This window comes from Apium graveolens, chromosome 3, assembly GCF_009905375.1.
Source record: "Apium graveolens cultivar Ventura chromosome 3, ASM990537v1, whole genome shotgun sequence".
NCBI classification, from domain to species: Eukaryota; Viridiplantae; Streptophyta; class Magnoliopsida; order Apiales; family Apiaceae; genus Apium; species Apium graveolens.
In genome coordinates, this window is record NC_133649.1 from 69,110,152 (window position 1) to 69,123,490 (window position 13,339).

The following is a 13,339-nucleotide window of genomic DNA, read 5'->3' on the forward strand; positions in this document are numbered from 1 at the left end:
GGGCTATGGCGGCGAGGGCTCACCAAGGACGTAGTGACTTTAATGCCCTCCAAGGACTAAGTCTAAAACGTCCTTCTTATTGGTGGGGTGAGGCCCCTTATATAGATGTTGGGAGTCCTTGAATTGGAATTTGGTTAGGGGACTTGGTGGGCAAGTCTCAGAATTATAATGGACTTTGGAGTCCTAAGTGGTAGGAAACTGATTCCTTATCCTTTTAGGTCCCTTGGAGGCTAATCTACTAGGATTTATGTCCTTATTGGGACTTTTCTTAATAGCTGATTTTTCCCTTATTAATTAATTACGAAATTAATTAATAATCAAGGTTTTGGGCCCTTTCTAACTGGGCTTCATTGTTGGACCTTATCTGGTTTAGTTAACTTTAATACCAATTATATTCCTGGGCTATTTTTGGGCCCTTATTCAAAGGTCTTGGGCCTCTTCTAATGGGCTTAATTGTCAGTCCAATGTTAATACAATTAATACGATATTAATTACGCAATCAGGGTTTATTTTATTCGCTATCAACGAATTAGTAGATAAATTAAAAAAAATAAAAGTAAAAATACATGATTATTATTTTTAATTATATCCAGAATTCTCCGAGAATTTTCCATTTGGGTGAGGATTGAAAAGGAATAAAATCTCCGTTCGGGCTGCAGGGTGGATTTGAGGAAGGTATCACTTCCTGATCCCGAAATGACCCAATGCATATCTCTATAAACAAACTACAAGTATTTTTGTTATAATAATATAGTTTGAATTTTTTTTTAATAATTTAACCTTAAACTAAATATCTAATATCAAAATTATCGGGGGTGCGACAAAAATAAGTTTTCACTACTTAAGTTGTCTATATGTTCGAAATGGAAAGAAAATACACTGATGACTTTTATGTCATCTCATTTTCATTGCATATTTACTTATTTAAAATTTTATGAAATATAATTAAAATTATAAAAATATATTATTTATTATTACGTAATTGAATTATGAATATAAAATAGAGTTAAAATAATCATTTACTATATTCAAAAATTAATTTTTTATAAACATAAATTCATTCGAGATAATATTTCGATATAAATACAGGTTCGTATCTAGAGCGGGCTTTTAAGCTAGCATACTCATATAAAGCATGATTCGGTTCAATTCCTCATAGTTGTCGGTGTGATCACAAAGTGTCGGTGCCAAAACCTACACAAAAATTTTAGGTAAAGTGTCGTCAATTTTAGCTTTAAAAAGTGATTTTATAAGTGTTTCATAATTGCTTCATATTAATGTTAGCCCCGCACAGCCCGCAGATAATGAGTGAACATAACTTTATTTAAAAGAAAAATTTTGTTTGCTAAATAATTAAAAGAAATGAGAGTAGTGCTAATTTGGTAGCCCCGCCCACAAACTTCAGATATTTACTGAAAGACAATGGAACTAGAACCTTCGTCGATGGAGGATTAAATAGTTTATTTAATAGTTTTTGCATTCAAGAATCAAGCCAACAATCTTACAGATATATATACAGCAGGGAACATAGCACACCAAAGAGATAAAAAAAAATATGAATAATATAACAAGTACATAATTGGCCTGGCTAATTAGAGGAGACAAGAAGTGTTTTTTTAGGTAATTATTTATATGTAGTCTTGCAATTTGCAAAATAAATGGTAAAATTCAAAAACAATCAATGGATTTGAGTAGGAAGGCCTTTTAGAACATTTGGGCGTGTTGGAACCTTTGGCCCTGAGACTTTACCAGCTCTATCCTGCTGCTATTTTTAACAAAACAAAAACATTAGATTGTACAAAAACTTTAGATCACCCTATCTCGGAACATACTTGGGCATCATTTGGATCATGATTTTGAACCCGAGAGCGAGAATGAAATTTCAGTACAAAATGTATAGAATCTTATTCTCATTCTCATTTCCGGGATCAAATCCCATGAACCAATTTACACCTTAGCACTACTCTCAAAATTTTCAAAATTGAAGAGCGGAGAAAATTAAGTTACCTCTGTTGTCTGAGATTCCAGATCTTCATAATCTTCAATGCCTGAAAAAAAACATTATCATTAGTCTAATTTCAAATTGCTTTGCATCTATATTTTGAATGTATGAGTATGACACCGTATAATCACTTCACCTCTCGCAGTCCTCCATGATTTAACAGATTCAACCAGACCTGAAAATCTAGTCTTGAGATTTTGAGTAAGGTTTCCCATTTGGCTAGAGAGATTTTTTTTGGGTGATTGGAAACAAGTTTGATTCAGCTTTATAATTAGATTTTGCAAGCCTGTAAATGCTAGATATCTAGTGGGTCCACCACATTATTGTCCCATGTGGTTCTTTTTATGAAAATTGTTGTTTTACCATACAATATTCTGACTGTTGCCACACAACATTCATTGTGCAACATTTGTCACTTTCATTCTTTCACACACAAAGCTACATTTCATAGAATATGCGCGTATACTTTAGTCTAGTTACAGAGGGGCCTTGGCCTGGTGGGGAAGGGGGGGACTAGTGAATAAAATTGCTTGAGAAATGGGCTTGATTGCATCTGATAGAATTGGGCTTTATCACTACCAAATAAGGCCTTTTTTTTTCTTTTTTGGCATAGCCGGAACTGGTCATGCACGATAGTAGCTACTTATCCATGTTTTCTGCACAAATCAAGGATGGTTGTGTAGACGTGGAATTGAAGATTTAAAAAGACCTTAATGTTGCATATATTAGTAGAAGCGTAGTTGCATATTGTGTACGATCCCATACCTGATACGACTAATTGCCCTCCACAATATCTAATAATATTATGTTAGGCGGTCGCACCGATAGCACTGCCTCGGAGCTGTCCAATGTCCATGTCCAGAGAGATTAATGTTGTGAAAAATATAAAAAGAAGATTATTTGTTTTTGGAATGAATATCTTAATTAATATATATATATATATATATATATCCTTCTTCTTCTTCAAGCTATGAGCTACCTTACACTACATTTCCTACGCAAGTAATACATGAAAATCTATGATATTTACAAAAACTCCTGAAATGAAATTAATCGAATCTCACCCACCCATATAATCGTAGGGTAACACTGAATCAAATATAATCAACACAAAAACCATGCATTGATTATAATCTTACAAAGAAGATACTCAGCTCTGGACCATTGTTCCCATCAGGGCTCAACATGTATAAAGTCTCTGAATCTCTAGATCCTACCACACGATCAAAATGTGCCCTCAAATAAGCCATCTCGTTATCAGGCCCTTCCATTTCCGGATTATGTGCTGGCAAAACTCCGACCCCCATCGAAACAGCTTTGAGAAGCTCCATCACATGCAAATCTTCATCCGTTGCATTCCTCCTCCTCGCATAACCATAACTTTTTGCATTGCAAAAAAATGACCATATTGGCACGTCCAATAGCTTTGTCTTGTCCTTGTCAGGTCTTTTTCCACATTCCAGTGCAATTCTAACCATCCCATCACTCATTTCCTTTTGCAACACGTTTGTGTGCATGCCTAGCTCAATTACTAAAGAAGGTAAGGTTCTAGGGTTTTCTTGGATGGATAAGCTAACCTTACCTTTTCGGCAACCGAAAAGAGTCCCGCATACTCGATTACCTGTATCAGGCAACCTGCCACCAGGGAGTGTAGGGAACTTGCATGTAGGTGGAATGATTGGAAATTGTCGGAAAACCGATTTAATAACCCTGAAGACTTTCTGTTTATGTCGTTTCTTGGTATTCGATGGCTGAACGAGAGTATTCCGTCCAGGGGTTGGTGGGGGGGGTGGTGATGGTGGCGTAGAAGCGGTGGATAATGAAGAAGAGCCATTGCTGATTCTATTTGGCTCTCCCATTACCGAACCTTTTTAGAACCAGCAATGGGAGAATCCCATAGGAGAGGAAGATTGTTACATGAGAAAGGAGAGAGAGAGAAAGAATGATTAGGGTGGTTGTTGATTAATTCAGTTTCGGTAGCCTCAAAATATGGAAAGTTATAATATAACTTTGAATTTACTAAGCTATTCTATATTTATGTTTGATACCCAAGGATTAGGGGTACGGTTGTCTCAAAATATATATGCAAACATGACTAATTAAGTCGTTCCAACTTCGAAACATGTGGTTTATTCTTCCCGTAACTCTTAGGTGTCTCCATGCTTAATTGCATGTGTAGGGTACATGTGACATAACCATATGATTAGCTGGTAGATATAATATTTACTTATTTATTATATGGAGGGAACGTTTAGACTCGTACTATTATAATTGAAGATGGGTTTTAGCTTTCGAATGCGAATTTGTTTAAAGTTGATGATTCATGAATAGCAATGATTATGAATCAAAATTATAATGAATTTGTGTAAAAGGGTCACTTGCAAGCAAGGAAGCGGAATGAAGAGAAGACTGGGGAGTTACTCAGGAGAAGATGTAACCAGTGCCGTCACATTTAAATTTTCAAGCATACTTGCTGATAGTACATATGGCTCCCGGGAGGATTACTCCTAGGCTTCCAACTATATACAGCTCCTAAAAGGACTATTCCTAAACTCCTAACTCCATATAACTCCTGGGAGGGCTACTCCTAGGCCCCTAACCCCACGCAGCTCCTGGAAGAAGTAGTCCCGCGCACTACCACTCCTAACCAGCTCAGTCCCGCAAGCCTAACCTTGGTGGATCCCAGCACGTGAGACGTTGGCCCAGGCACGTGATGGGGACAACTGTCACACATCAATCATGGGAATAATCAGGGCACGTGTCAGAGGATCCTCAGAACATTCCTCAGCCAGTCCCGCGCTGACACGTGTAAAGCATCCACTCCAGCCAGGTGTCCTCCGCTCCCAAAACCAATGGCTATGATCTAAATGTACCAACCCCAAAACCCTACCCTTGGGCTATAAATAGCCCAGGAAGATGAGGTTTTGGGGTTAATCATTCTTTGACACTCATACACACACACAGCCACCCTGCATTCATATTCATCTTCATCTTCCTAAAAAGCTAGTTCTTACTCCCACGCCGGAGGCACCGCGGGACTCCAACCCCCCTTCCGGTGTTGTTTTGTAGGAACCCAACCACAGCTACACCTCTACAGCGGCGAAGGATCTAGGACGGCGTCGAAGGAGCAGCCCCGCCACCAGGAGTTATCATTTGGCGCTAGAAGGAGGGGCTCTCCATCCTTGGGTCTCGGTGCCCCTGGATTCAACTTCATCAACAAGCTCTTCAAAGAGTCCATTTATTCAAACTTGTAAGAACCCAAGCAACCAACCTTTTCCATAAGCATAAATGTTGTTTATTTTAGCCACGTTTGTGTGAGCCCGTTTTGTTGATTTAAGCCACATTTGTGTGAGCTATCGTTAGTTTTAATCGTTATTGCTCTAGTTTGAATATGGCATTTGCGTTATACTACATCGTTGAGTAGCCCCTAGAAATTGTTTAAACCGCTCCCAGGAAGCTATTTGTTAGTGTTTGTTGTTATTCTGGGTAGTTTCTGCAAATTTCACAAAGCAACCTTAGAACGATATTCTCTGTAGCATATTGTTGTTATTTGTTTTTGGTATTGTTGAGAAATGGCAAGACCAGGAAAGAATACCTCTGGAAGACCATCTGCTAGTACTCAGGTCCAGGAGCCGGACCACTCCCAGGCCCTCGACCCGGGAGCCGAGAGAGAAACATTCCAGGAGCAGCCACTACACACTCTTGTAGTGGAGAGAATTGTAAACACCAGGGATGCCAGGACCCTCATAGAGCTCAATCAGTACAAGTACACCAATGTCCCGGTAGCCGAAGAGCATTTGGCAAACCTTACAAACGATGAACTAGTAGAAGCAATCAGACTATATAGGCAGGAGCAGACCCGGCTCCAAGAAGAAGCCGAACTAGAGGAGGAATCGGAGGAGTCCGGGGACTCCCAACAATCAAAGAGGTCTGTGTTCGACCGAATTGGAGCCAAATGGAAGAAAAGCAAAAAAGATCAAAGCAAGAAAGAAGCAAAAACTGCTAAGCAGAGAAAGTTGGAAGAAGTCCGGGAGCAAATCAGGAAAGAAGAAGAAGCAAAGCTAGAGCTAAAGATCCAAAAGAGAATGCAGCTAGAAGAAGAAAAGCTATTGGCCAAGTCTAGGAGCAAAAGAACTCGGAGAGATCCTACTCTGGAGCTGATTTCTGATGACGAAGAAGAAGAGGGGCAGAAGGACCTCAAAGATATGATCTATGAATTGCAGAGAAAGATGGACAGGGACTCAGGAGTAGAGGTTGGAGAAACATTAACTCCATTCAGCCACTCCCTGGAAGCTATCCCCCGGCAGCGGAACTTGAAGCATTACAACTTCGACTCCTTCGATGGACTAGGAGACCCGAAGGAGCACTTGAATTACTTTGAGCAAATAGCGCAGATATATTACTACAATGACTTGACGAAATCAAGGTTCTTCGCTTCAACTCTTAAGGGAGGGCCCAGAGATGGTTCAGCAGAATCCCCTCCCGCAGCATACACTCTTGGAAGGAATTTCGAACCTCCTTCCTTCGGCGATTTCGGGCAAACAAAACGCATGAAATGCACATGTGTCACCTGGAGATAATCCGGCAGCATGACAATGAGTCCCTCTCTGCATACATGCGCCGGTTCCAGGAAGCAATCAACAAAGTTTCAAGTTTGGATGAGAGGGAAGCTTTAAGCATTTTTAGGAGAAACCTGGATCCAGAGAACAACGAGAGGTATATAGTGGAGCTAATCAATAAGGAGCCGCAAAGTCTGGCAGCAGCTTATTCCATGGCTGCCAGATTCATTAAGGAAACAGATGTGCTCCAGGCAATGAGGATGACCCGGAATGGGGGGTCCAGGAGCAAAAACACTGATGACCGACCGAAAGGGGGTTACCATCAGGATAAGAAGTTCAAGCAAAGCAACCAAGGCCAAGAAAGACAAACTACTCCAGTTTTCCAGAGACTTTGTCCTAAGAAGGAGTCAAGCAGTGACCCAGGACCCGCGAAGCAGCCCCGGGAGCCAAAGCAGGAGCCGGACTGGACTCCTCTCAACATGACCCGGGAGGAAATCTTGAAAGAGGTAAAAGATAAGCCTTTCTATTATCCTCCTAAACCAATACAAACTCCTCCGAAAATCAGGCCTTATAATAGGCAGTGTGATTACCACGAAACCCATGGCCACAAGACTGAGAATTGTTTATCACTCAAGTACTTCATTGAGGATCAAGTGAAGAAGGGGAACATGAACAAGTACTTAGTTCGAGACAACAGAGGGGAAGCACAGAAGAGAGGAAAGAATGTAGTCAATGTGGTCCTAGGTGGATCCCACTCCCCACCCCGGACCCCGGACTTCGGCGAAGAAGTGCTCTCAATCCAATCACTCCCGGACCTGGTGATATTTTTCAGTAGCAAGGACTACGAAGGAGTCAACCCTCATCACAATGCAGCTTTGGTTGTCACTCTAGATATCTTTGATAATGAAGTAAGAAGAATGCTCATAGATAATGGCTCCTCGGTAAATATTCTCTTCAAGCACACAGTGGATAGAATGCAGTTAGGTAGTGTCCGCTCAAATGAATGTCGAGAGGACCCACTCTATGACTTTGGCCACAACTTAGTCCCGATCCAAGGAACTTTGTATCTACCAGTCATTTTTGGATCCGCTCCTAACCAAGTTACTCATGTCATCAAATTTTATGTGATCAATGCTCCTTCTTCATACAACGGTATTATTGGCAGATCAGCTCTAACCATGATGCAAGCGATAACTTTAATCTCCCATCTCAAGATCAAATTCCCAACCCCGACAGGAGTCGGGGAGATTAAAGGAGATTACAGTGTTAGTCCCTTAACAATATAGCAAGAATTACAGAAGGGGGGTTGAATGGAATTCTTTATCTTTTTCTTGAAATAAAAATGTTCAACTCGATTATAGATATATCTGTTTTGATTAGCACAATGCGGAATATAAACTTTAATGAATCAAAACAAGAGTAATTAAAAACAAGAGTCTTTAAAAACTTTCTGGTGGATTTAAACAATTCCACCAGAGATATATATTAATATATCGAGAGAACTCTGTGTGCAGAAATGCTCACAGCTGCTTTTTCAAGATAGAACAACTAAGAACACAGGAAATGCTAAAGATAGTGCTTACAAAGATTTCTCTGTGTTTGTTTTTAAGCTCACTTAGTTTTCTTAGTTATTTTATATTTGCTACTCTCTTGGTTTATATATATTACCAAGATTACAAAGTCAAAAGAACTGAATAAATATAAAATCTAACAGTCTTGATCTTTGCTGCTTTTCGTCCTCTATGACCCAGTTAATAGGCTTCCACAGTGTTTGTATCCAATCTCGACGGCTGTGTGTCAGCTTTCACTGTTCAACTGATGTTTGAATCTTGATATTATCATCCGTCGACTTTCAGATCATCCGTCGATGACTTACTTGATCATCCGTCGACTGCTAATTTGAACATCCATTGAAAGTCATTTGATCATCCGTCGAAGCTTTGTTAAGCATCCGTTGATAGCTATTTTGGCACTTGACTTCATTTCACTTATACAGAATTACAAGACATTGCTTATGTACAGTTAATCAACCTATTCTGCATATCTAGTTAAAGTCAACATGACTTATATGCTACTACAGATTCTATACAAAGGTGCATACAACATTGTGCTACAAACTTATCATTATATAAGCTACTCACTCGATGGATAATAAATTACTCATCCGTCGGTACTTAAACTGAGTTATCCGTCGGGACTATAATTCTTATCCGTCGAGTGCTACATTATTTCACTAAGTAAAATCTACTTAGATGTTTTGTTTAGGTAATCATCAAGTGCACAACATATTCACAACAATCTCCCCCAATTTATGTCTACTGGAATTGTAGCCATAAATTAAGAGACACTTGATGATAACAAAACATCCTAAACATATATCTTGAAAGATAAGTAGATAAAACTGAAAGTGCTTCAATTTAAACAAGGTATACAAGGTTTGGCTCACAGTCAATTCAAGATGCTCCTCTAGCCTGAGCAGATTTTTCTAGTTTTTTGAAGATCTGGATCTTCTTTCAAGCTTTTTGTTGTTTTCTTCAATTTGATTCTGGAGCTGTCTGTGGAATTCTAATTCATCAGATTCTGAGAGATCTAACATTTCTTGCATTTCCAAAAGAGTCTCATTGCTAGAGATACTCAATTGGTCTTTTAGTCTGAAGAATCTTCTCACACCCTTGTCATCCATGAATTCCATCAGCCAGTAGGGCCTTAGATGCACTCTTCTCCCTGTGTATGGGATGATAAGAGTTTTGGGTAGTGCATCTTTGGCTCTAACACTCCTTAGCTCTTCAATCTTCTTCAATACTAATCTTCTTGCAGTTACATTAAACCCAAAGTTTTTCTTGAAGGATGAATAGACTTTGATCAACACAGCTTGGCTTTCTTGAATTATCCTGTGAAGAGGCCACTGAATCTCCCTTCCTCCTTTGTACTTGAATACCAACCATTCAGGTAGGTTTCTGTATGCATCAATTGCCCTTACCTCATCCAGCTCCTCCAGATAAAGGTTTAGGTCTGAAAATTCCTTGATGTCACACAAGTACAAGTAGTCTCCCTTGTTGATCTTGGGTTGAGCTTTGACTACTGCCTTGGATTTGAAAGGTGACAACTTCACTTTCTTGACTGCCCTTGATTTTGTCCTTCTTGGCTTGGTGAGATTTGGCAAGTTGAAGTCAGGAATTGGTAATTTATCCCACTCTATTGGCTCATCCTTTGGCACAATAGGCTCTCCATATATGTTCCTGTAGGGGTCTACCACCCTTATGTCTTCAAATACCACAGAGGGCTTTGATGCTTGAGTTTCAGCTTTAGTGGATTCCATTGGAAATTGATCTTCCAATTCCTTGTTAACAATATCCAACTTTCTTTTTGTTCTTTTAGCAAATTCTTTCTTTCTTGGAGATTTCTTCTGTTCTTTAATCTTCTTCTTTGATCCAGTAGCTTGAGTTGGTTGAGAGGGAATTTGTTGAGAAGAATTCACAGCCTGTAGCTTGGTCAAGATAGCAAATTGTTCTTTCTTTTGTTTAGACTTCTTTGCATCTAGAGCAGCTTGCCTCATTTCCTGCTTCAATCTGGCTTTTTCTTCTTCCTTTGCTTAAGCAAATTGTGGATGTCAAGCTACCACACAAATTTCCTTCCCATTTCTGAATATCTTTGCAATTCTCTCTCTTGAGGCTGAATCAGCTGGATCTTTGTAGAGAAGAATAGATCTTGATAGAAGCTTCTTTTCATCAGGCTTGGGTGTCTCATACACAGTATCCATAGGGTTCTTCAAATATGACTTTGGATAGTTTGACCTTGGTTTAAGAATCATCTCAGCCTTTGTAGTCTTGATGCAGGAAGATTGTCCTTTCTCCAGATAGTTCATGCTCATCTCATTCACATTGATTGGCTTGACATGAGAGTGATGGATTGCTGACTGATCTGGTTCCTTGACTAATTGAAACTTTCTCTGTATTTCCTCATCAATCTTTTTCCAGTTGATCAGAGTCAACTCTTCTTTATCAGCATCTTTCAAACTTGCTACTGCTGCATTTATAAGATCTATACCATCTGCAACTGGTGGCTTGGAGATAGTAATTGAATGTACAATTACTTTGCTGATTTGAACTACAATGTTCTCCCCCTTAGTTGGTCCTTTCTCCCCCTTACTTGATTCTCTCTCCCCCTTTTTGTTATCATCAAGTGAAGGAGTTAGGCCTTGTGCTTTAGCCAGTTGCATGAGAAGATTTTTCTGAGTCTGTTGATTTTGAAGAAGTAGGGCCATTGAATTCTCAATAACTTGAACTCTGGTCTCCAGCTTGGCTATCTTCTTTTCAGAATCTGATTCTCTTCTCAACCTTTGTAATAAATCATGCATGGTACCATATGGCATTATTGAATCCAGTTTCTCATAGTTGTATGTCTTTAAGTCAGCTATCTCCTTTTTCAATTCATCCACACTGATATTCTGTCTGGAGTGTTGGATCTTCATTAAGTGCAAGGAGTCTAGATGAGCTTTAAGAACAGCCTTGGTACCAGCATCTGAAACTTCCTGAAGGGCTTGCTGAATGGCTGTTACTTGTCTTACCAAAGACACCTCAAATTGTCCTGATGTAAAGTCCTTTGCCCATGCCCATTCAGGTAAACTTAAAGCAGAACTTTGGCCTTCAGCTCCCCCTAAGTTCATGCTTCCATTCAAATAACTAGAGTCATCATCATCAGAATTTACTCTAAATTCTTCAGATGGCTCTCCAGCTTGAGGAGGCATCCTGTTGACAGCAGCTTTATCTCTTTGAAAAGATTCTGTGGTGTGCACTAAGTGTAAAGTCTGCTCTGCCTCCACATTGCCCTGAGCAGCCAACAGTTGATAGGCTGAAACAAGGTGAGTAAAAGTGTCAGCATCCAAGGAAATGTTATCAATTACAGCTTTGTAATGTTGCTGAAATTGTCTTTCCTTTTCGGCATCATCCACAATCATTGACTCACTAGCAATGGCTGGCTCCATCCTTATTGCTCCAGTTCCTGCTTTTCTCTCATGTTCTCTCTTTTGTTGCATCAGGGTCTCACCCTGGCTCCCCACCCTCACACCCTAACCTTCACCTACTAAGGTGGGACTCCTCTCACTCACTTTTGCCAATCCTGAATGAATGGATTGCTGAGATTCACTCTTTTCCTCTCCTTTTGCCTGGGAGCAACCCAGCCTCTCACTCAATACACTCTCCTCTCTCAGTCCTAAGAGTGATTGTATTACCACCAAATCTTCTGCACTTGAAATTATTGAAGTTTGAAGTTGTGCAGAGACACTCGACGGATAAATGATATCCGTCGGGTGAGTGGTAAAGCTATCCGACGGATAACTGCTGTCAAGCTTATCAGTCGGGATACAATCACTACTCGACGGATGAGCAATATCCATCGAGAGAGTAGAAATGAATGAGGTGGGAAGAGAAACTATTGTTGACTCTGTGTTGATTGAAGTTATTTGAGGCAAAGATGTCACAATAGAATCAGAAAGAATTGGCAAGTGAGCCAACAAATCATCTAAAAGATGATGCTCACTTGCACTAGATTTTGGCTTCCCCAACAGAGTTAAAGAAGGGGAATCAGGAATTGAAGTGTTTATCATGTCCACTTCCAGTGAGTTGGTTGGTGAGTATTGTGTTTCAGTGGCTTCTATCAAGAGAGATTTTGGCTGTGACTCGACATTTATTGGAGCCACATCAATCTGAATTTGAGAAGGTGCAGGGACTGTGTCTTTAGCACCAGTTTGCACTAAGTGTATGTCCTGTGCATCCCCATTTGTTTTGGATTTCTTCTTTCTAGTGTAAGTTTGGTGTAGGCTTGTGTCCCTAACCCTCTTGGCATGTGCTCTTGGATGAGAGCTTTGTTCAATAGCCACATCCTTTTGGGAGGATGCAGCTAGAAGTGAGCTTCTGTCCTTTTTAAGCACTGCAGTTTGTTGGGAAACTGCAGTGTGGCTAGGTTGGGATTCACTTATCTCTCCAACCTTATCCTTGGGGTTTCTTTGATGTTCACCCCTTCCCTTACCTATCTTACCCTCCTTCACACTCCCCTCTTTGTGTTTGGTAGAATTTTCAACTGGTACCTTTTGAGAGATACCAGAGGGGGTTTTCTTTGATTTGGATTTAAGAATTACAGTTATTTTGGCAGCTTTGGTAGGCAACTGTTTGGTCATTGTCACAGTTGCCATAGCTATGCCTGAAGCCAAAGAAATAGAAGGGATTGGAATAGTTGAGAGTGTAGATGAACTTACCTCACTTACCTGAGGTGCCAGCATTACAGGAAAATAGAACATTGGCACATCCTTGTGATGGTTGGCTCTGTTCAGATCTGCAATGATTCTTCTCTCTTGAACCCAACATGCTAATTTGTTGGTTGGGTTCTCAAGTACAATCTCTTCACAAAGATGGTTAGCCAAAAGCATAAAAAATCTAGCATAGTAAATATTCTTTCCTCTTTTGGCTAAGTCACCTAGTTTATAACCTAACTCATACACAACCAGACCACTTAAGTTGTAATATTTGTCTGTAACTAGCATGTATAGCATGTTAAGCATGGAAATGTTCACAGAATCAAAATTGCTGATTTTTCCCGAAAAGACCTTAGTTACTACATCACACAAGTAACTCCATTCCTTCCTAAGACCTAGTCTTCTAATTTCACTTAGTTTTGCAGTAGGAAGTGCATAATGAATGGAATTTAGCATATTTACAATATCAGTGTCAGTGTGTGGTGCAGTAACATTGTCATCAGGAATCTTGAAACATGCTTTTACGAC

At 39.8% G+C, this 13,339-nt stretch overlaps 2 protein-coding genes across 3 annotated transcripts; one reads left to right on the forward strand and one right to left on the reverse strand.

Annotated features, from left to right (window-relative positions):
• Window positions 1-1,425: 1,425 nt before the first annotated feature.
• LOC141712389 (protein MIZU-KUSSEI 1-like) lies at window positions 1,426-3,978 on the reverse strand. Of its 2 annotated transcripts, none has more exons than XM_074515309.1 (3): window positions 2,139-3,978; window positions 2,008-2,048; window positions 1,426-1,762 (listed from the first exon to the last, which is right to left on the reverse strand). In XM_074515309.1, the coding sequence occupies exon 1, from the start codon at window positions 3,859-3,861 to the stop codon at window positions 3,130-3,132; it is 732 nt and encodes a 243-aa protein (XP_074371410.1). In that variant the 5' UTR covers window positions 3,862-3,978; the 3' UTR covers window positions 1,426-1,762; window positions 2,008-2,048; window positions 2,139-3,129. The 2 variants fall into 2 exon arrangements, with proteins under 2 accessions (XP_074371410.1, XP_074371409.1); XM_074515308.1 differs by having other exon boundaries at window positions 1,426-1,765.
• A 2,109-nt stretch (window positions 3,979-6,087) lies between these two features.
• LOC141714304 (uncharacterized) lies at window positions 6,088-7,847 on the forward strand. The gene is made up of 3 exons (XM_074517830.1): window positions 6,088-6,428; window positions 6,476-6,812; window positions 6,948-7,847. Exons 1-3 carry the CDS (start codon window positions 6,088-6,090, stop codon window positions 7,845-7,847), a joined length of 1,578 nt encoding a protein of 525 aa, XP_074373931.1.
• Window positions 7,848-13,339: the final 5,492 nt, after the last annotated feature.